The 21,831-nt window shown below is 33.3% G+C and overlaps 2 protein-coding genes across 12 annotated transcripts; one reads left to right on the top strand and one right to left on the bottom strand.

Moving 5' to 3' along the window:
* Positions 1-1,872: 1,872 nt before the first annotated feature.
* On the top strand, positions 1,873-12,371 carry LOC108473378 (DNA-directed RNA polymerase 2B, chloroplastic/mitochondrial-like). 2 transcript variants are annotated; one of them, XM_017774899.2, is made up of 19 exons: positions 1,873-3,145; positions 4,164-4,374; positions 4,467-4,600; positions 4,720-4,786; positions 5,069-5,127; positions 5,828-5,945; positions 6,117-6,230; positions 6,414-6,545; positions 6,632-7,048; positions 7,612-7,662; positions 7,750-7,820; positions 8,497-8,581; positions 8,776-8,928; positions 9,046-9,120; positions 9,237-9,326; positions 10,045-10,092; positions 10,795-10,909; positions 10,997-11,100; positions 11,861-12,371. In XM_017774899.2, the coding sequence occupies exons 1-19, from the start codon at positions 3,129-3,131 to the stop codon at positions 11,969-11,971; spliced, it is 2,172 nt and encodes a 723-aa protein (XP_017630388.1). In that variant the 5' UTR covers positions 1,873-3,128; the 3' UTR covers positions 11,972-12,371. The 2 variants fall into 2 exon arrangements, with proteins under 2 accessions (XP_017630388.1, XP_017630387.1); XM_017774898.2 differs by having other exon boundaries at positions 1,875-3,145; positions 4,159-4,374.
* A 273-nt stretch (positions 12,372-12,644) lies between these two features.
* On the bottom strand, positions 12,645-15,934 carry LOC108473379 (amino acid transporter AVT6A). 10 transcript variants are annotated; one of them, XM_053022322.1, is made up of 7 exons: positions 15,847-15,934; positions 15,374-15,456; positions 14,762-15,289; positions 14,454-14,606; positions 14,071-14,274; positions 13,502-13,967; positions 12,645-13,117 (listed from the first exon to the last, which is right to left on the bottom strand). In XM_053022322.1, the coding sequence occupies exons 3-7, from the start codon at positions 15,186-15,188 to the stop codon at positions 12,973-12,975; spliced, it is 1,395 nt and encodes a 464-aa protein (XP_052878282.1). In that variant the 5' UTR covers positions 15,189-15,289; positions 15,374-15,456; positions 15,847-15,934; the 3' UTR covers positions 12,645-12,972. The 10 variants fall into 10 exon arrangements, with proteins under 10 accessions (XP_052878282.1, XP_052878277.1, XP_052878281.1 ...); XM_053022317.1 differs by having other exon boundaries at positions 14,762-15,285; positions 15,847-15,933; XM_053022321.1 differs by having other exon boundaries at positions 14,762-15,285; positions 15,842-15,893.
* Between the last annotated feature and the right edge of the window lie 5,897 nt (positions 15,935-21,831).

Below are 21,831 nucleotides of genomic sequence, written 5' to 3' on the forward strand. Positions count from 1 at the left end.
TTCTCCAACACGTAGACATTGGAATGGAATTAAACACGTATTTAGATATCTCAGAAGGACCATTGATATAGGGTTATTTTATTCAAATGATTCAAAATCCGTCAGCTATGCTGATGCTAGATATTTATCAGATCCACAAAAAGATCAATTTCAAATGTGATATTTATTTACATGTAGAGGTACTATCATATCATGGCGTTCAACAAAGCAGACATTAGCTGCTGCCTCTTTAAATTATGCTAAAATAATTGTAATGCATGAGGCAAGCCTAGAGTATGTTTGGCTAAGGTTATTAACCCAACATATCTAGAATATATGTAATTTGCCTTTACAGGAAAAGATGTTAACTATCTTATACGAAGATAATGCAACATGTATAGTTCAATTGAAGGGTGGTTGCATCAAAGGTGACAGAACGAAGCATATTTTACCAAAATTATTCTTCACTCATGATCTTGAGAAGAAAGGGGACATAGAAGTTCAATAAATTCGTTCTAGTGATAAATTTAACAGATCTTTTTACAAAGACATTGCCAACTTCAACGTTTGAAAGACTACTACGTAAGATTGGAATGCATCAACTGAAAGATGTAATGTGATATTTCCATTAGGGGAGTAAAAAACACATTGTACTCTTTTCCTTTAACCAAGGTTTTGTCCCACTGGGTTTTTCTGGTAAAAGTTTTTAATGAGGTAACTTGTAATAGGAGATTGTGTACTCTTTTTCCTTCATTAGTTTTTTATCCCATAGGGTTTTTCCTAATAAAGGTTTTAATAAGGCACAATTTTCTCTAATGGGCATCCAAAGGGGACTGTTACAAATAAATGCGAATGTTTATATTCTAACCTTTTCATTTATGAGATAAAACCCCCTCATTCATTATGACAGTAAATATGCAAGTTGTTTAATGTATGTGTTAATGAAGCAGTTAAATAAGCTTTATTTATTTGTGTTGCATTGAACGTCAATTACTTATAAATAGAACCCTTACTTGAGTGAAAATAATATACGAGAAAATTATCTGTTGATTTGATCTATTGTTTACTTTTTAGTGTTATTTTATTTGATTATTTTATAACATTTGATAAATTTTATTGATGAAGAAGGATTATTTTTTTGATAAATAAGAGAATGCATCATATTGCCTTATATCAGTTTATTCTTATATACGGAACACCAAATTTATCTTCTAAAAGTAATTTCCTAACATGAAATGTAGAAACATCAAGAATATGTAAATTAACATCAATAGATGAACATGTTCTGGCTAGTCAATCAACAACCATGCTTCCTTCTCTTTTCACAAGCTGGAATTTATCAGATTCAAATTGTCGAGATACTTCATTTATTCTCTTGACGAGAGTCATCGATGGCTTACTTCCCAAGCAATCATTAATTATTTCCACTGCCAACATACAATCAGTTTCAATAATCACCGGATGAAGAAGGATGTTTATAATACTTCTTTAAAGTTTATATTTATAAATATAAAAAGTATAAATAATAGAAAGCTCTACTTTAATATACATAATATAAAACTATACTTTTAATAAATATTAGAGTTTTAAAGTACATCATGTTTTTGTTTTTTAGGTTTTGTAAAATTTGAGAATTATTAGTGCAAATTTAATATATTTCAAATCCGTTATATTGTTCATGTTCGGAATCTATCTCCAAAATAAAAATTTATCTTTTCTCCTTAAATGTACATAACTGACCACTTGTTGATAGCTCAAAATAAGAAAATTGATAGTCAGAACGTAATAGCCAGCTTGCATCCATGGCAATCCTTGGGTATAAATTTTGTGATCCAAACTCAACATTATTTAGACCCAAGAGTTGTTGGTGTTGGGTTTTCTTGATTCCTTCAGGCTTCAATGCAAAAACTTGGGCTTCTTTAATTTTCTCCATTTCTCGTTGCACATCAAGGACCCCCAGATTTATTAAATTACAGTTCTCTACCTTTCGTTTCACTGCCACAGCCCACAGGGCAACTGAGAGCAAAAACTAAGCTACAAAATACAACATTACAATCATACAAGGTTTTAAGCAGGGTTTAAGGCGGCTACTACTTCCCTTCCTCCATGAATTCATCCTCTTCTTCAAATATTCCTTTACCAAACTTATTTTCCTTTGTCCTAAAACCTGCCCAATCCCAATCCCAATCCCAAAATCCCACTTCATTTTCAGTTTCACCGTTCATTCTTCAATAATTTGATGTCCATCCCCGAAACCCCATTAATTTCTTCTAATCTTTTATACAAATTCCATTACTCTAATCCCTTTCATAATAATAAACCCACGACTCTTTACCAAAACCCTCCAAGGATTTCCAGAATTATGTGGAGAAACATAGCTAAACATGCCATTTCAAGAACCCGTTGTTCTCAATGGTTTCCTAGAACTTATAGCTTTCTGGGTGTTACTCGGGATTCAGTTTTTCTGGAGAAATTGAAGTTTGGGTCTTTTTGCTCCAGCTTAGGGTTTCTTGATATGGGTGGTAGAAAAATAGGTGAGGTTTTAGGTAATGAGGACTGTATGGGGAAGCCAAATTTTGGGCTTTTGAGGAATGAGATTGGGTGCAGACTTAGAGGATTGTGCCCAAATGGATATGCTAGTGTGGCAGAGGTGGCTTCGTCGACTGATGTTGAAGATGACGTATCTGCTGTTGAAGAAATTAAGGAGTTGTTGAATGAAATGAAGAAAGAACATAGGAGAGAGAATATAAATAGGCGTAAAATTCTTCAAATACAGGAGACAGGAATGGGGGGAAACAAGTACCGAATGTTGAAAAGCAGGCAAGTGAAGATTGAAACTGAAGCATGGGAACAAGCTGCAAATGAGTATAGGGAACTTTTGAAGGATATGTGTGAGCAAAAATTGGCACCCAATTTGCCATATATGAAGTCTTTGTTTCTTGGTTGGTTCGAGCCTTTTCGTGATGTTATTATTAAGGAACAAGAGTTGTATAGGTCAGGGAAACTTAGGGCCGGTTATGCAGCTTACTTGGACCAGTTGCCAGCTGATATGGCGGCAGTCATCACAATGCATAAGTTGATGGGGCTGCTGATGACTGGAGGGGAACATGGATGTGCTCGGGTTGTGCAGGCTGCTTGCCTGATAGGTGATGCCATTGAGCAGGAGGTGGGAGAGATGGACTGCTACTTTTCTCTATATTTGTTTAATATGTCATTGTATTTGGTTTTATTTGAGAATTACATAGTTGATGGAAAGCCTATTGTTTCATGTTTTAGATAATGCATCACCACATGTTCTGTTGCACAAATTCATGTCCTGTTGTTATAGTTATTTCAGGTTAGATCTTGGAAGTATTGGCATTAGAAAGTAAACTCATATATACATAATAGACACTGAGAGGGAAAATAGAATCCGAACTTTTTCTCCTTTTTCCCAAATGAAGAATGAAGCATGAGTTGTTAGAATGACAAACCTAAAGCTGAAGAATGCTGACAACTTGAACACTAGTTCAATTGAAGTTGCGAATGGACCTTAAATATTGTGGCATTGCAAACAATAGATATTTAAGCTATTTTTTTCCCGAACGGGAGAAGGGTGCTTATATTTTGTTTGTTTAAACCTTTGGTTAAGATGAAGATATTTAAACCTGTATGTTTGGCATGGTTGGGTTATTTTGAATTTGAAGTCTACTGATTCTAAGAATGACCATTTTCTATCTAACAAATACACTATATGTGTTTTTATTTTTATTTTTATTGTCCATTATCTTGATAAGATGATTAGGCATGCCAAACTACGATCCTGCATTTTTTTCTTCAAAACTGGACATTCTATATTGTTACATCATTCCTTTGCCCATGATTTTCAATTCATTGCACATTTTGTATTCCTTATCAGACATGATTCCATTTCCTCTCACTCTCTTATTTTTTTGAAATATTTTTTAATGTTACTTAAATCCATATACATGCATCATTTATTGGTCAATGCAAGTTATAGGAGACTTGGACTCCAATGCACCATTTTTCCATGGCAGTTTCTTTCTTTTCTTTGTTTTATCTTCATTTTGGTGACACTTGATGGTGCTGCTTTCCTTGGACCTGCTTCTCTTAATCCTGACCAGCCCCATTTTTTCTTGAAATTTGGCATTAATTCGTAAGCATTTCTATCATTGTTAGGTTAGAATACGCAATTTCTTGGAGAATACAAGGAAAAAAAAGGTTGATAAAGAGGATGAAGATGGAGGAAGTGAATCCAATGCGGCAATTAAGGAACAAGAGAGGTTAAGGAAAAAGGTGACCAATTTGATAAAGAAACAAAAGCTACCAGCAGTGAGGCAGATAGTGAAGGGACAGGACAACACAAAACCCTGGGGCCAGGATGCTAAGGCTAAGGTTCATCTAATTTCATGTAATTGCTGATGAAACATTACTTTTTCGTTAATCCATTGATTTTTAAAATTGTGATCTCTGCTCTTTTCCTCTAGGTTGGATGCCATCTTATCGAGTTATTGATGCGAACTGCTTATATACAGCCTCCAGCTGATCAGTTAGCTGATACACCACCAGATATTCGTCCTGCATTTCTGCATTCTTTCAAAACTGTAGTAAAAGAAAACAAGTGAGGACTAATTTCTATATTTTGATTGGTTCTCACTCGTGTCAACTTCAGATTGATGTAGTCACTTCAGATTGATGTAGTCACTTCAAATTGCTGTTGTTGGGCATTTCCTTCTGCAGGAAAACTGGCAGAAGATATGGTGTTATTGAATGTGACCCACTAGTCCGCAAAGGGCTCGAGAGAACTGTAAGTAATTGGGTTATAATCCTTTTTATGAATGATTTATTACATTTTATTATTCTTTTTCTATTTATGTTGTTAGATCAATGTAAAATTCCTAGGCTGACTTGTAAACTAGCATCTAGAATATAAGACTTAATAACGATTAATAGTTTACCATCCTTCTTCCTTTTTTTTATTTTTGTCTGTGTTATGGACCAAGTAGAGCTGCTACCTTGATGCATTAGTTTGTTTTTCAAACATCTATTGGAAAGTGTAAAACTATTCTTTAATTCTTTCTTTCACCAGGCAAGGCACATGGTGATTCCTTATATGCCAATGTTGGTGCCCCCAGTCAAATGGACAGGGTATGTTGTTTTCTGTTTCATGTCAAGATTATAGTTTGATTTTTCCTTGGTTTGAGGTTTTCGATAATTTTAATAAAAGCTAGCTGTCAAGTTCCAAGAAAATGCACTGAGAAATCTAAAATATGGATTGGTTATGATATATAAGATTGCTTCTCATTTTTCTGGTTATATAGAGCCTTATTAGTTTAGTCAATGCCTGGTGGTTATGCAATTGGAACTCATATAATATTCAAAATTTGAGGTATTTAATGAGAGGTCAAGTAAGATTGATGCTGCCTGTTAAAAAACTGTAGTAACCATTAACCTGGACACAGGCTTAGGATGCTGAACTAGGACAACAGATGTGGCAATTCCTGCTGATGAGATTATCAGTTTAGGTTTTTTTTTTTTTCTCCTCAGAGAATAAATCATTTGCATTCCAGTTGAAGGAAAATGTTTGAAGAATAACTTATGAGCACTTTTAAATGAAAAAGTTAACAATTTTTCTATGACCGAATGATTCCACGACATGTTCACTAGATTACTGGGTGCAAATTTTGAAGAAATAGCTATTTCCTTTTTTGTATTAATTAGTTTTCGAAAATTCCTTTTTGCTGGTAATATGATTGATAAGCAGTGATGACCTATCTTTTCTCTATTAATATTACCATGCGGGTAACAATTATGTTTCTTCTTCTTTCTTTTCTTTTTCCTTTTGTAGTTACGACAGAGGAGCATACTTGTTCTTACCTTCCTACATTATGCGCACACATGGAGCCAAACAACAACGAGAAGCTGTCAAGAGAACCCCTACGAACCAGCTAGAACAAGTCTTTGAGGTTGATATTTTAAAAATTGTTAACCTGATGGTATTCTGCTATGGGATGCTAGTACCTAACTACTGGCTCAATTGGTGGTGCTTATATATTTCATTTCATTTGCTTTGGTTTTTTGTTTTTTTTTTTTTTTTTTTTTTGCAAAGAACTTGATTTTTGTAATCAACATGGTAGGCTCTGGATACACTTGGATATACCAAATGGAGGATAAATAAGCGGGTCCTTAATGTTGTAGATAGAATATGGACTAGTGGAGGCCGTCTTGCTGATATGGTGGACCGCAATGATGTGAGCTACTTTATCCCTTTTCTCTATTTTTTGCCTTTTTTCTAACACTTGGCACTTTTTGGCTTCTGATTGTGCTGTATATTTTATGGTCAATGAGGATGATGTTAAATTCACTGTGGTTTTGTTTTCATTTATTTTGATTCCCTGACATTAAGTGGAAATTGTAATCCTCAAACCTTGCAGGTTCCCTTCCCAGAAAAGCCAGATACTGAGGATGAAGCATTGCTTAGGAAATGGAAGTGGAAAGTCCGATCTGTGAAAAAGGAAAACAGAGAGAGGCATTCACAGCGTTGTGATATAGAGCTTAAACTTGCTGTATGTTCTCTTCACCTTTCTATACTACTAGTATATTTGTGTATTACAAAATCAGACTTATTCAAACTCTTTAAAACTGTGAGCAGGTGGCACGGAGAATGAAAGATGAAGAAGGTTTCTACTACCCACACAATCTAGATTTTCGAGGACGTGCATATCCCATGCACCCATATTTGAATCATCTTGGCTCGGATCTTTGTCGGGGTGTTTTGGAGTTTGCAGAGGGTCGCCCTCTTGGAAGATCTGGCTTAAACTGGCTGAAAATACATCTTGCGAATTTGTTTGCTGGTGGGGTGGACAAACTGTCTCTTGAAGGTCGATTGGCTTTCACTGAGAATCATCTGGATGATATATTCGACTCTGCAGACAGACCACTTGAAGGAAAGCGCTGGTGGTTAAAAGCAGAAGATCCATTTCAGTGCTTAGCTGTGTGCATTGATCTCACTGAAGCTTTAAGAAGCTCCTCTCCTGAGACATTTGTTTCCCATATGCCTGTGCATCAGGTTCCTTCTTTTGCTACCCCCCTTCCCCATAGTTTGTCTGCATAATTATTTAGATGAGATCATTCATTACGGGCACTACATGAATTGAATAGCTCACCTGTTGGTGGTCAGTATATATATTTATATTTATGCAATTTAGACAGACATATTTTGTTGATAGCCACACAAATATTTGCACACAGAACTGAAAAAAAAGAAAAGAACAAACTATAAAATTGAGCTACATGATGGAATATCAAACTGTTACATGCATTATAGAAGAGTGCCTGCGGTTTTCTTTAATTTTCAGGTTTCTACCGTCTAAACTGCATGCAACTTTTGTCCGTTCTTTTATACTGGGCTGTTTAGTGACTAGCTAAAAATGTTCCCTTCAGTCCATTAATATTATTCAAACAAATATTTAGAATGAGGATTATTTTGAGTTAATATTTTATTTTATGGATGATATATTATACATCCTTTCTTATATACAGTGACACTTCTTTCAACTTTCAATAGCTGTTTGCTGTTTTGGCCTATAAGCTGATCCCTTGCCTGTTGTGTTTTTTGTTGCCTTCCCATAGGATGGTTCCTGCAATGGTTTACAACACTATGCTGCACTTGGAAGAGACAAGGTATCCTTTTTCTAGTCAGAAGTTAGGATTGAAGTTATTATACCTTTTGTTTTTGCTTATAATTTTGGTTTGAAAATTAACTTACAGTTGGGAGCAGCTGCAGTCAATCTGGTTGCAGGTGAAAAACCAGCAGATGTTTACTCAGGAATAGCTGGCAGGTAAGCCATTTTTCTCTTGGTTCAAGAAAAACCTTTTAATACGGATCCTCTAGTTTGAGTTGTCTAAGTGAGCTTTTTGATATATTTTCTTGTTGACTCAGTCCCCCCAAAAAAAAAAAAAAAACAACTCTAACAAGTGATTGAAAAATAACCTAGTTGGCCAGCTGTGTCCTTTTGGAGGAAATCAATTGAAATGATTGTTCATTCATGATTCTTTTGAAAACGGAAATAACAGTTATATTAAGTTTTGTTCAACTTTTCAGATTCTGTTACTGCATTTTAGCACTTAAAAAACGAGAAACTGATAACAAAAAAGTTTAGCTAATATTGGATGCATCTCTTAGGGTGATTATGCTAGAGTTTCCATTTTATGGCTTATGCATAACTTTGTTTTGTTTAATACTTTTGGACAATCATAGCAAGCAGGGATCCTAGTTATTGTTTTTGAAGGTAGCAGTTGAAATGCCATTGCCTAAACCTATGCCTGGTAAAATTAGTAATAGCTTTCACACGTCACATTCTATATAATAGTCATCACTTTATCTGGTTTTTGATCTTGTCTAAGAGCTTCTTGACTTATGTTTTATGATTTATAATATTTCAGATGATAAAAATGTTTTCCATATAAGTTCTATATAATAATATAATAACAAAAGAACTCATATTCTGAATGTAGAGTGCTTGATATCATGCGGATTGATGCACAGAAGGATCCTACAGTTTTTCCAGATGCATTGCTTGCAAAAATATTGGTTAACCAGGTATTCCATGGGTTCCTTGTATGATATTTGCAAAAAAAATTATAGTTTTCCAAAAAATGTGCACCTATTTCTTTCTTGCACTATAATCATTCATAAGGCAGGTATGGCATTGGGAACTTGCTGAATTTATATGCATCTTGACTGGAAGCTAGTTTACATGGTAGTTGATTCTGTTGGCTGCAAATATTAACTAGGTGGATAGGAAACTGGTGAAGCAGACAGTGATGACCTCAGTCTATGGTGTAACTTATATTGGGGCACGAGATCAAATCAAGAGGAGGTTGAAGGAACGTGGTGTAATTACTGATGAAAGAGAACTCTTTGTTGCTTCTTGTTATGCTGCTAAGGTAGGGAAGGAATGCTGGACTTCTAGTACTTTAACTCCAATTTGAGTCAATAAATGAAATTGTACTCTCACCTGCTCTCTCAATTTTATGATAAAATCTTATGTATTTGTCAAACAGACAACGTTAACTGCCTTAGGTGAGATGTTTCAAGCTGCAAGAGCTATAATGAGCTGGCTTGGTGAATGTGCAAAGGTGTGTCTCTCACCCTCTGTTACTTTCTCACTGCCTGTAGTTCTCCATTTTTCTATTTTCTGTACACTTCAAATTTTATTGGATGCCTTTTAGCTTGAAATGTTGAACATGAACAGATTATTGCATCTGAAAATCAGCCAGTGAGCTGGACAACTCCACTTGGACTGCCTGTTGTACAACCATACCGAGCCTTAGGAAGGCATCTTGTGAGTATTCAAATTGAGTGTTTGATTTTTGTGGAAACTAAGAACCTGCTAATAGATTTATTTCCAAATAGAAATGAATCTGGTAATAACTATTGAATTTGAGAACTGATAGGGCAGTGGAAGAAGATCGTATTCAAGTTGTTCGACTCAAGAAAGATTTGGATCTGACTTAAAAGAAGAAACAAAATGAATTAGAAATAATGGAAATAAAGAGAAAAACAAAACATAAAATCAAGAAAATAATAAATATTGGGGTGAGATGAAAAACAATTTTGAATGGAAGAAAATGAAAATAAGATGGATGATGGAAAGATAGTCTAATAGGGTAGCAGAAGATCATATTCAAGTTGTTTGACTCGTGAAAGATTTGGATTTGACCTGAAAGAAAAAACAAAACAGATTAGAAATAATAGAAATAAACAGAAAAACAAAACATAAAATCAAAAAATAAATATTGGGGGTGAGATGAAAATAAAAATATTGATTGGAAGAAAACGAAAATAAGACGGATGATGGATCTTCGAACGCTATGAAGACATCTTAACCCAAAAATGCTTGGATCCCATTTAAAAACTTGTCGCAAGTCAACTGATTTTCCAAACTTGAAAATTTGCAGTTTCAGTGAATAGAATTTAATAAATTTTACTTCATCTGTGTATTTATCAAGAACACTAATACTATTTTGACTCATTTTAGCTTCTTTCCATGTAACTGGCAGATAAAAACTTCCCTTCAGGTTTTAACTCTGCAACGCGAAACTGAAAAGGTACATTAACCTTATCTCAATTTTATGGTTTATACTTTTGTATATTTTAGATATTACCTTTGAAGACTGCATACCTAGCATTGATAAATAACTGAACACAGCATGTCAAGCAAAGATCATAAGACAACCTGGTTTGATGACTGAAAGGATTAATACCAGTCACTGGATTTTTAGTGCAAAAGTAGCAGAAGTTATGCTTCTATGTTAGATATAGCTCAGCATATATGAACCAACGTTTCATATTGCAATGGGGCTAAATTTTATCAAGTTTTCATACTAGTGGCCACTGGCCAGAGAAATTTATGCTTAATAGGTAAACTGTTATGATAATTATTCTAAAATAGGGACTGGGCTTGCTGCCTGCTTATCCAGTTATATTCCTATAAAATTTAGATTTAGATTCGGATCTATTATATTGTTGACTTTATAACTTCGTAATTTTTGTATTAAGTTGGATCTAGAATTCAAATTGCACGCTAAAAAATTTAACATTTAGATTGCATTGTTTGAATTCCTTTAATCATGATTTCTGAAGTTGATTGGCCATGAGAATTGCTATGCCAATCTTTGGCTGTTTAAATTCCATAATACGATGCCCTTATTAGATTCACCCTAATTTGTTTAGCATTGTACATTCACGTAATGTTATTGAAAATGAAGTTTGCCCAAATGTTAAAGTGGGTGATTTATTTCTTGTAATAGATTATGGTCAAACGACAGAGGACAGCTTTCCCTCCAAATTTTGTTCACTCCCTGGATGGCTCTCATATGATGATGACTGCAATTGCCTGTAAAAAAGCAGGCTTAACCTTTGCAGGTACTGTAGTTCATTTCATGTTATTTTGGTATTTCATTTTCTTGTTCTTATGGTCAATTTCAAGTTATGCTACATGTATATTTACAGGAGTTCATGATTCATACTGGACACATGCAAGTGATGTGGATAAAATGAACAAGATACTAAGAGAAAAATTTGTTGAACTCTACGAAAAACCAATATTGGAGAATGTAAGTGTCCTCACTTTCTAGTTCCTGATTTGTCTCGTGTGCATGTTAATTTGGCTTAAATTTGTTCACTTTATATTTCTCTGTACAAATTTCTTAAGACCATCCTTGGACTGTGAGCTTTAGGCTTTTTTTGGCATGAAAGATGGAGAAGAGTGAGGATGGAGAATTTGCTAATCAAATGGTTAATATTCATAATCACTTTCCTATTTTAGAGCTTAACCTAGAGATTAACAAATTTTTCATCCTCACTGTTTTCGGTCCTTCATACCAGGCAGAGCCTTAAACTTGTATTTTAATGGTTGCCATGAATAATAGTTTCTTAATGATTTTGAGAGAGAGATTGGTGGTGGCATTGGAAAGGGGATTGAGGGTATGTTTGTTTGTATGGTCACTGGTGTAGTGGGGTCAAAGCTCCTTCCATTATTTATCTATTACCGTCCTATACGTTCAATTTGTAAGTGGGTTCTATACATACGAGCAGTACTAAGTCATGTGTTGGAAAGTAACGGGCAAAAATGTAATGGACAGGGTGTTTAACCTGGCGCAGTGAGGGTGCTCTTTTCTTCTCACTGCACTGCTCCCTCACTCCCCTTTTCACTCTACTGGTCTGCAACATGCGTCCAGATAGACACCAGTGAATATTATTTGAAAATTTCAAACTTCTTTTGCCCTTTTACATCGAATTTATGCTAAATAAGTTTCTGCAACATACTGTTTTTGTCCCTCATTATTTATTATGTTATTTTTGTAACTTTTTCAGTTGTTGGAAAGCTTTCAGCAGTCTTTCCCTGCATTGTCTTTTCCTCCTTTACCTGAAAGGGGAGATTTTGATCTAAGAGACGTGTTAGACTCACCCTATTTCTTCAACTAATCTCATATCTTGGCCTTTGATTTCATCTGAGCCTAGACCCTAAGAGCAACCCCATGCTTTGTGCTACCTCTGGTTCTGTGTGAATATACAACCAGTCGAACAAGGTGAATTATCACGAGAAAATTATCCAGTAAGGAGTTGCTGCTTTACTCTTTGTATGGCATTGTGAAAGATGTTCATGGTATGTAATGTAAGGCCTCAATACCGGAGGAATTAGTTACAGTTTGTACAGTTAGCATGTAAATCAGAGCTAGTAGAGACAAATCTTAAATGGAGGCATTTGCCTGCCCTCACTGAAGTCCTATTTTTTGTTATTAGGTAATAATACCATGTAATTATTACAAGTTCAAAATGATGTATACGAGAGTAAAGCATTCAGTAAAAAGAATTTGAAGAAAAACTTAAAGCGAAACCTTTTTAGAAGCTATCTCGAGGATGATTATTTCTCATTTAGTTGCAAATGATTTTTGTAAGTGGTATTCTCAGGCTTTGTGCTTAAGGTAGTATATTTAAGATTTAGCTATTATTGTTGGGGAAAATTTTTTGACAGCTTTAGCTCAGAATTCCGCATGCTATGTTATTGATGTTTTTCTCTATCATTCAACTTAACCGCCATATTTTAAATTTCATTCGTTTCTCTAGAAAATCAAGAAATGAAAAACAAAACTTTCCGTTTAATATCTTAAGCATAAACAAACAGGAAGATTTCATTTGCAATTTTACAAGATTTTAATGTCTACAACATGATTCGAATTAAGCATGAAGAAGTACAATAATGGAAACGATACAATGGGAAAATATATGAAACTTCATTCACTTGCACAACGATCCAACTTCTTACATTGGAAGAAAAGGTTCATCGTCATCTTCAACTTCATCATCTTATTAAATAGCTTATCAAACCTCATTTGAAAACCCAGATTTTCGAGTTACACCTCCAATGATGCCATAAATAAGGTAATCTTCAAAGGACACATGACCATCTCTCTTCTCCAGAGAGATCATGCTGTGCGTTCTGTTACTGAATTCTTCTTAAACATAGCATAGGCATCGCTATACACAGCAACCACATTCGAGAATACAGCAAGCACAATCATGAAAATAGCTAAGATTTTGTCCTTCTTTGTTGCTATAGAGTGGCGATCCCTGAAAAGCCAATAAAAATGGTTTAATGTAAATCTATGTTTAGTATTGAACCAGAAACCAACCGATGATATCCGGCTCATAAGTCTACTGAAAACATGCAACACAAGTAAGAACTTAAACCAACAAAGATAAACCAAGTTAGAGCCAGGAGAAACAAAATCTTAAATGCAAATCAAGTTCTGTATGCAGTTACCCTTATTTTCTCATTACATTTCTGAGCAACTATGTTTGCAATGTTTCAATTTTTGTTTTTTATTCCGATGTGTATGAGCCACTATGTCTACTGTAATATATCATATAAGAAAGATGGTCATCAATGTGAACGAAGGGAAGTAAAATGTAGCGGATAATATATCTAATCGGATTGAAGGTCCAAAAACTCACCTAAGAGTAACAGCAGCAGGAAAAATGAAACCAAGGCAGACCGCAGCAGTTGCTCCAGTGAATTGGAATGCATCCCAGATGCTGGGGATGAAATTTGCACCCAAGAAGATAAGTGTGATGAGTCCAACAGTAGTGAAAGCAAACCTCATATTAGACAGAGCTAGCGGCCTTGCAGATGGGAATAGGAGACCATCCATGTTGAGTCGCAACGGGTAGAAGACGATGGGAAATACAAGCATGAGGTGAGCAGCATAGCTAACACGGACAGCGTCATTAAGCAGGGAGCCATAAGGAATGCCAAGGTCAGTATCGAAGTTGGATAGCACATCGTCCAATGTCGAATCACCAAATAGAAGGAAGCCGAAAAAGCTTGTCATTATGTAAACAGTTGAGCATAAAGCAAGTGCCGTACGCACAACTGGTTTTATCTGGGTAGAGTCTTCTAGTTCATTATCTATGCTGTGAACTGCAAATGTAAGCACACAAGAATATTGGTGATTCTTATTACATGCACCAATGTAGGAGATGAAAAACACATTGCTTAATCAAGAGTAGAATTGCTTGCATACCATTGTAGTGGCAGATATATGCCGTGACTAAAACAGGGACTACAGTGAAGAGTCTCCAGAATGAGGTCAAATCGGTGACATCAGGTAGCAATCTAGGCATCATTATAGTTCCACTTATTAACTTGATAATGGCTATTCCTACGGTAATAACAAGAAACACAACTGCCAGAGCAACTGATAAGGCAGATGTAAATCTTAAGGAATCTGCAAGCATGAGACACCATAACTGTTCGTTATTCACATTAAACTAAGCAATAAACATGCCATACAAACTATTCAACTTAGATTTATAACCGAAAAAATTGAAAGCATTAGGCTCTGAGAGCTCAAATGATATAATAAAGTGTATTGCTAGATTCTATAAGGACAACCGAGACACTAACCGATCCGTTTGAAACATGCCAATGGAGAGAAGATGCCCAGTGTAGTGACAATAAGGACAAAGGTACGCCCATCCCACCAGTGTTCTCCGAACCACCCTTCAAGGACACCAGCATGGTGAACTCCACTAGATGATGTTCCAGAAAGCACATCACCTTCAAGAACCAATAAACCATCATAAGCTCATAAGCAAATTTACACATTTCCATAAGATCAGGCAAGAGAAAACTATCTAGGAAATAAATGATTCAACAAGAAGGTGCAACCAGATATGTGTATGCAACTAAGTTGAATGAAATGGAAGTCATACCAATAATAATCATGTACACAATGAGAACACCAATGTTGTTAACTAAAACACAGATTTGCAGAAAGATTCTTCCATACTTTCCAAATGCATCCCCCATAAGACTTCCATAAGAAGTAGTTTTTCCAGCCCTACTAAACCTAAGCAAGAACTCAATCGAGGCATCAGTTAAGAATGCCATAAAGATGATCATAGCTATCCCAAGAATCAGTCCCAGAACTTTCATTGTAGCAGGCAAGGCCATGATCCCAGCACCAACAATTGTTGTTGATAAGTTAAACACCGCCCCAGTAAAAGAAGCTCCATTAAATTCATCATAACCAGCATCTTCATCTTGTCGTTTAGGTAACAAGGGAGCTGTATCATCAACAACATGTTTGCTCCTCCTTGACTTCCTCTCCTTCTTTGGTGTTATATCCCCAATTGTCATCTTTTAAATAACCCAAAATTCTCAAAGATTCAACTGTATACAGAAAATTTAAGCCACCTTACAAGCTAAAACCTAGCTTGAGCACGCTTCAGGAGATCTGTCTAAGTAGAAAGTAAAAAGTTCTACTTAATTCCTTCCTAACATAATCCAAAAAGAAAAAAGAAAAGAATTCTAACAGTACTAACCTGCAAAAATATACAAACTTTGCACTGTTTTGAAATCGATAAAAAGGGAGAATCTTCCAAATCTTCTAGACCAAAAGGTAGATCTTTTCCAAAAACAACACCAAAATAATCAATGAATGAACTTAATAAACAGAGAGTTTTGCAAACAACAGAAACTCAAGTGATCTACAAACTAAGAAAAAGGATAAGATTTTAATATCAAAAGCGAAGAGAAGAAAGCAACCCAAATTTCCAACCAACAGAACCTTAAAAACCAAAATTTTGTATGTCCTTGAATTGAATCTAATATAAGCACCAAAGCAGTAATTGAAGCCTAACCCAGAAATGAAAATTAAAATCTTGACCAAACCCAGAAGAGAGAGAATCAAAATATAAGAGCTTTGAAACAAAGAATTGGGGGTTATCCAACAACCAAAAAGCTAAGAAATAGTACTTATATGACCCCCTCTCCCAATTCTTGGTGTGTACCTTACTTTTATAGACAAGGCAAAGAAGGGACAAACTAGGCGGTAGAATGATGTACGGAAGGAGATAGTCCGATAGCGGTAAAAAAAAAAAATTGATTTTAAAATATAAAATTCGGTATCTTTAAATAATATTTTAATTTAATTTCGTTCAATTTCGGTTTCCCCCGGGATGATATATTTACAATTATAACGACAAATAAATTTGTTTAATTATATGTTAAAATGGGTGATAAGTGACAAATTTTTTTTGAGCCAATAAGTAGTAGTTTTGAATCACTACATTTTGATTTATTCTTTGCTTAATTTGCTAAATAAATATTATAGTTTCATTCGATTTTCGTTTTTATTTTTAAATTTTTGGTATCAAATAAGTTTTGATTAAATTTATAAATGAGCGAAATAGTCAGACAATCCATCTTTATTATTTAATCCAATCAATCTTATTATTATATTTGTTAGGATTACTTTTCTTGTAACAACATATCTAAACTCAAATTATTTAACCTAATTTTCAAGATAAGTCATTCACACTTATCTTAATTATATGAAAAAAGTAATACATTTCTAATATCATTTTAAAAAATTATCATTAAAATTTCAAGACTAAACTATTTAGTTTTTAAAGCGCCTTTATTTTGGTCTAATTTTTTCACATAATTTTTAATACGTTTTATTTTAATCATTCAACTATTAAATTTTTAGTGGTGGTTAACTATTCACGATACATCATATTAAAAAAATTTAGAACTTTTAGCAATGGATAAATAAATATAATTTGACAACTTTTAAAACATTACTTTAATTTTATTATTTTCTATTTTAATTCTTAATTTTTTTATTTTTACCCGATAAGATTAAAAAATTGAATAACTAACTAAAAGTTTACCCAAATTTAAATCTGCTAAATTAAAAATCGAAAATTAAATTTTCATCCATAAATATAAAACACATATTATAATCAATCATTTAACTCTACTAAAAACTCAGCAATGAAAATATTATTCATTAGAGGAAGTATGACAACCAATAATGTCAACGTCATTGTAGAAGGATTAACACATATCTGTTTGTTTGTTCATTATAATATGAGGGGGTAATCAAATAACATGATAATTGAATTTTCTTTTTTCATTCTATGAAAGAAAATTGAAAACCATTTCTTTGGTGGAAAGTTATTTAAAGGGAAATTAGAGTGGTTGTTTTAAATTTGGTAGGGTCCAGTGAGATTTTTGTTTGCTATTTGCCAATATGGTATTATAAGTGGTTTTCCTTTTAGATATAAACCGAATTTGGTAAATTACTTTGTATTACTTTATTGTGTTATATTTATGATTAAAATGTATATATTATTAGGTAATTATCCTGAGTTATTTTTGTTTTAGTTACTTTAATTTTTTTTATTAATTTGATCACCGTCATTAAAAGATTAATCAAATGCTGATAAGAAATTTACAAGTAATTTTTTCATTTCCTCTTTATTTCTATTTTCTTTATTTTTTTTCCCTTTCTAGACCCTTTTTATTATTATTTCTTTTATCTCTTCTTCTCCCTTTCTATTCTTTCTTTTTCTTTTCTTTTTCCCCCTACAAATCCTAGTAGCGGCACTTTCATTATTGCTACTATTAGATTTGGGTGGTCTAATTAGCCAACGAACATTGTCGTTCATCCCTACTTTTCGCTCTCGCCTTTCTTTTCTTATTTCACTTTTGTTATTCTTTTTCTTTTTTTAGAACCACTTAGTCGCCATTCCTTTCTCAACCATTGCTGTCATCAGCCGTTTCATCTCCAACAATGAAACACACTGAAACACCTCTTCTGTCTCCTCTCTCTCTTCTCCAATATAGTTTCTTTTGAAATGAACTCAAAACCCCTCAAAAATTTCATTAAACTGAAATCAAGAACTCTCCCAACTTACCATACTACTCAGGACGACAAAAAAGTTAGGTGTAACGTCCTAAAATTTTCAGTTAGACACGTAACACTATTTCAATAGCAGATATAGTGAATTTTCGAGAAAATTAAAAAAATTCAGATAAAATAATTCTTATGAAAATAAAGTGACTTTTGATAAGAGAATTAATGAAAAAAATTAGAATTGAAAAAGTGACAAAATGACTAAATCACAAATTTTGAAAAGTTTAAAGACTAAAGTGCAAATTGATAAAAATGAGAAATGCAAGTTATTATAGATTAATTAGCATAAGCATAAGTTGGAATATGTAATGGTGTGATGAAAATCACTTTTGGGACCAAATTAGAAAAGATTTAAAAGTATAAGAACTAAATTGTAATTTTTTTTTATTTTTTCAAGGAAACAGTAAAAGTGAAATTTTCACCATTTATGGGTTTACATCAAAGGTTATATGTGACTTTTGAGATTTGTATTGAATAAATATATCTTGTTGTGAAGAAATTGCACTTAAAGGCATAAAATGGGTAAAAAGGTAATTTGACCCGCAAGTATATTTTGGTCTTTTCTCGATAATTTTATGATGAAAATATTATTTAGACAATATATTCTATATATAAAATTTATTTGGACCATTTGGGTAATGTGTTGGAATAGTGAGCCACATTCTTTTTTTTTTTTAAATCTTGGACTTGCATGGGTGAATTTGGGTATTTGACACTTAGGTATTTTTAAAAGAAGAAAAAGGAAAGAGAGAAGGGACCATCAACTCTCTCCATGCTTTTGCCCACCAGCCTCTTTCCCATGGAGGTTCTTCCCTTTCTTCTTCATTCTTTTTGTCTTTTCTTAGTAGTTTGCCATAACCCAACCTCCAAATTTTGAGATTTTGTTAAAATCACTTGAGAAGTCATCTCCTAAAATTATTATCATCATCAGCCTTTGAATTTTCAGCCTAGGGGTTTTGGATGGTTTTATAGAGGAGAGTGAAGCTAGAAAGGAAAAAGCATCATAAATGTTAGTAATGGTGTTTTCCAACTTTCCTAACTTGACTTAATTTGTTATAAGTTGTTATGAGGCTTGGAAAGTTTAGATGCTAATATTTGGTTATGTTCTTGCATATAAGAATATGAAAAAATGATGAGAAAAGGGTTCTCAAGCTATTTTGAGGATGGAAACAAGTACTTGGAAGCTTCGCTTTGAGTATTTAAGCATCCAAGAGGTAATTACAATTGAATACTCATGCTTCTCCAATATTAGTATGTTTAAGAGATTGGTAAAATTGTGTGATAAGAATGTGAAATTGATTATGTAAGAGCCCAAATTTGACTGGGCTGAAAGCAGAATATGAATAAATAAATATTTATTTAAAATGTCCATTTACAAATAAACAGGCCTCAAAGCCTGGTGAGCCCAAAGCCCGGCACTTGTAACCCAATCAGGCCTAAACTACCCAGTAGACCCACAAACACCCGTGACCCAATTAAACTAGCTAGCCCAAATTCAAAAAGCCCAATTGGTCCAGCTTGTTACACCAAGGCAGGAAACCCTAGGGTTTCTGCCTTTCTCCTCGCGCCGCAAGCAGAAGCTTCAAAAAGCAATTTCAACGGATGCGTCTGCTCGTCTCTCACGACGTTTCATTAACCCTCCATCAGCGCCGTGATCAGTGCACGCGTCTACAGCAACATGGTCACTGCCGGATCCCTCGCTCGATTGCCTGCAAGAAAAGGAAACAAACAGCAGATACGTGAAAAAGCAGAGTAGAAAATGGCAAGGAAATCACAGCACATCAGTCAAAGATACAATAGACAAGAAATCAGAGATTTCTTTCCTTTTGTAACAAATCAGTAGGCTATAAAAGGCCTTTGTAACCCTTGTAACGATTACACATACAGAAATAAAAAAAGAGAATACAAGCAGTTTCAAAAAAAGGTGATTTAACTTTTTTTTTTTTTAATTTTAGAACATATGCATGTATGTAAACTGTTTTTTAGCAAAAATATAGATTACAAAAATACAAGGAAGAAAGTTACCTGATGAACGACGAGTGAAAGGAGGGTTTTTTTTAAACCTTAGCCACCGTGTACGGTGGTCCTTAGGGTGGCGCGTGGGCGGTGTGTGGTTGACGGAGGCCAGAGCTCGGAGCTCCCTCCTTTCTCTCTTTCAGAGAGAATTCTTAAATTTTTTTTTTAAAAACCGGTTTCAAATGATTTTAAGGCTAATAACCTGGCTTATATAGCCATGACAAAACGGCATCGTTTTGTGACTCAGGGATCCGCGCGTTGACCCGATTACCCAGGGAGGATCCGCTCATTTTTGAGAGTTGGGTTAATTACCCAATTGATCCTTCTATCCCTTTTGTACTTACAATCAAACTTTATTTTATTTTATAATTTGGCCCATTATTTTATTTTAGTTTTAATTTAGTCCCTATGGCTATTAAATTATATTCTGGAAAACGTCACCGTTTTGGGAATAGGGTTATTTGCCCAGTGACCCCCTTTTATTTTGCGGGCATTTCAAATCGGGCCTTAATTCAGTTTTAGCTTTTTAAATTTGCCCCGTAATTTTACAAAACTTTAAATTTGGTTCTATTTTTTTATTTCTATATATTTTTATATTAATATTTGATTTATTTTTACTTTTATACATTAAAAATTATTAAAAGTGTTATTTTTATTACTATTATATATTATTTTCCTCAAATTATTATTATTTTTATATATTATTATATTCTCACATTTATTATATATTTATTAATTATTTATATATATATATTGTTTTACATGTTATTTTATATTATATCTATTATATTTCTTATATATTTATATTACATTTTATTATATAATTTTTTTTTGTATCGCCAATTATATTTTTTATGATTACATTATATATTATTATTATTATTATTAAATCATATTTTTAACCCACACTATATATATATTTTTGTTATTTATTTATTTATTTACTATATATTATTTCATTTTAAACTAATATTGTTATATTATGAAATCTCTTACATACTCCTAAACCAATATATTATCATATAATTACTATTCTTTTATTCTTGTTATCATATTATCTATTAAATATTGTTTTAAAATGGTTATGAAATGTCTTGTTTTTAATTGTATGTATATTTTGTTAGCAATCAATTTTTTTATATATTAGTTCTTCTATATGTTTTATATTGTATGCATCATGTATGTGTTAAGTTTATTTTTATTATAATTATATGCAAATTGACACTATATTTCTTCTATTTGTATATCATATATTATTTGATTATGTTTTTTATATCATGCATCATTTAAATATTATTTCATATGTTTATATACTTTGTTTATTCGTTTTCAATACATGCTATATATATCTTTGTTTGCATTTTTTGCTTTATATGTATTATTCTTTTATCGTAGTATTCATTTTTATCTAACTAGTACGATAATATATTATTATGATTTATAATGTAATACAATTCTCCACACATCTTTAAAAAGACAAGGCTCTAAGATTTTCAAAAAATATAAAGGCAATGCTTGATGTTTGGAAATTTCGAAAAAGTAGTGCTCTAACTTTTTGGGTTGCAACTTTTCTCGTTAAGTTCGAATAGTCAAGTACCCTTCTAAGTTTTTAAAGGTTTTCAAAATATAAGTAACTATCTTAGAATTGCAAAGTGATATGTCCTAACTTATTGGATGTAGCATTTTGCTGTTTCGAGATAGGGATTTCTAAAAGGCTAACCTATAGCCCATACTTTGATACAAGTGAACCCAAATTTTCAAATACTTTAAAGAAGATCACATCTTAAGATTTTTTAATTTCCGTCATTAAAAACATTTTGATAATCAATTAGGTACCAATTTTTTGGGCGTTACGAGGGTGCTAACCCTTCCTCGTACGTAACCGACTCCCGAACCCATTCTTTTGATTTCGTAGACCAAAACCAACGATTTTAGAACAAATGTTTTAAAGGTGATCCAATCACACCTAAAAAGGTTGGTGGCGACTCCCATTTTCGTTTTTTAAAGTCGATTCCATTTACCAAAACTCAATTTAAAAATGGTTTCGACAGATTATATACA

This window comes from Gossypium arboreum, chromosome 11 (genome assembly GCF_025698485.1).
Source record: "Gossypium arboreum isolate Shixiya-1 chromosome 11, ASM2569848v2, whole genome shotgun sequence".
NCBI lineage: Eukaryota > Viridiplantae > Streptophyta > Magnoliopsida > Malvales > Malvaceae > Gossypium > Gossypium arboreum.

What these genes read in the sequence shown, in the direction of transcription:
- LOC108473378 (XM_017774898.2), top strand. Translation starts at nt 2,219, where the DNA reads ATGTCCATCCCCGAAACCCCATTAATTTCTTCTAATCTTTTATACAAA. An exon ending in GTGATGCCATTGAGCAGGAG is followed by an intron (nt 3,146 to 4,158) that starts GTGGGAGAGATG and finishes TATCATTGTTAG; the next exon opens with GTTAGAATACGCAATTTCTT. An exon ending in AGCAGGCTTAACCTTTGCAG is followed by an intron (nt 10,910 to 10,996) that starts GTACTGTAGTTC and finishes GTATATTTACAG; the next exon opens with GAGTTCATGATTCATACTGG.
- LOC108473379 (XM_053022322.1), bottom strand. Translation starts at nt 15,188, where the DNA reads ATGACAATTGGGGATATAACACCAAAGAAGGAGAGGAAGTCAAGGAGG. An exon ending in TGTGTACATGATTATTATTG is followed by an intron (nt 14,607 to 14,761) that starts GTATGACTTCCA and finishes TGGTTCTTGAAG; the next exon opens with GTGATGTGCTTTCTGGAACA. An exon ending in GGCATGTTTCAAACGGATCG is followed by an intron (nt 14,275 to 14,453) that starts GTTAGTGTCTCG and finishes TCATGCTTGCAG; the next exon opens with ATTCCTTAAGATTTACATCT.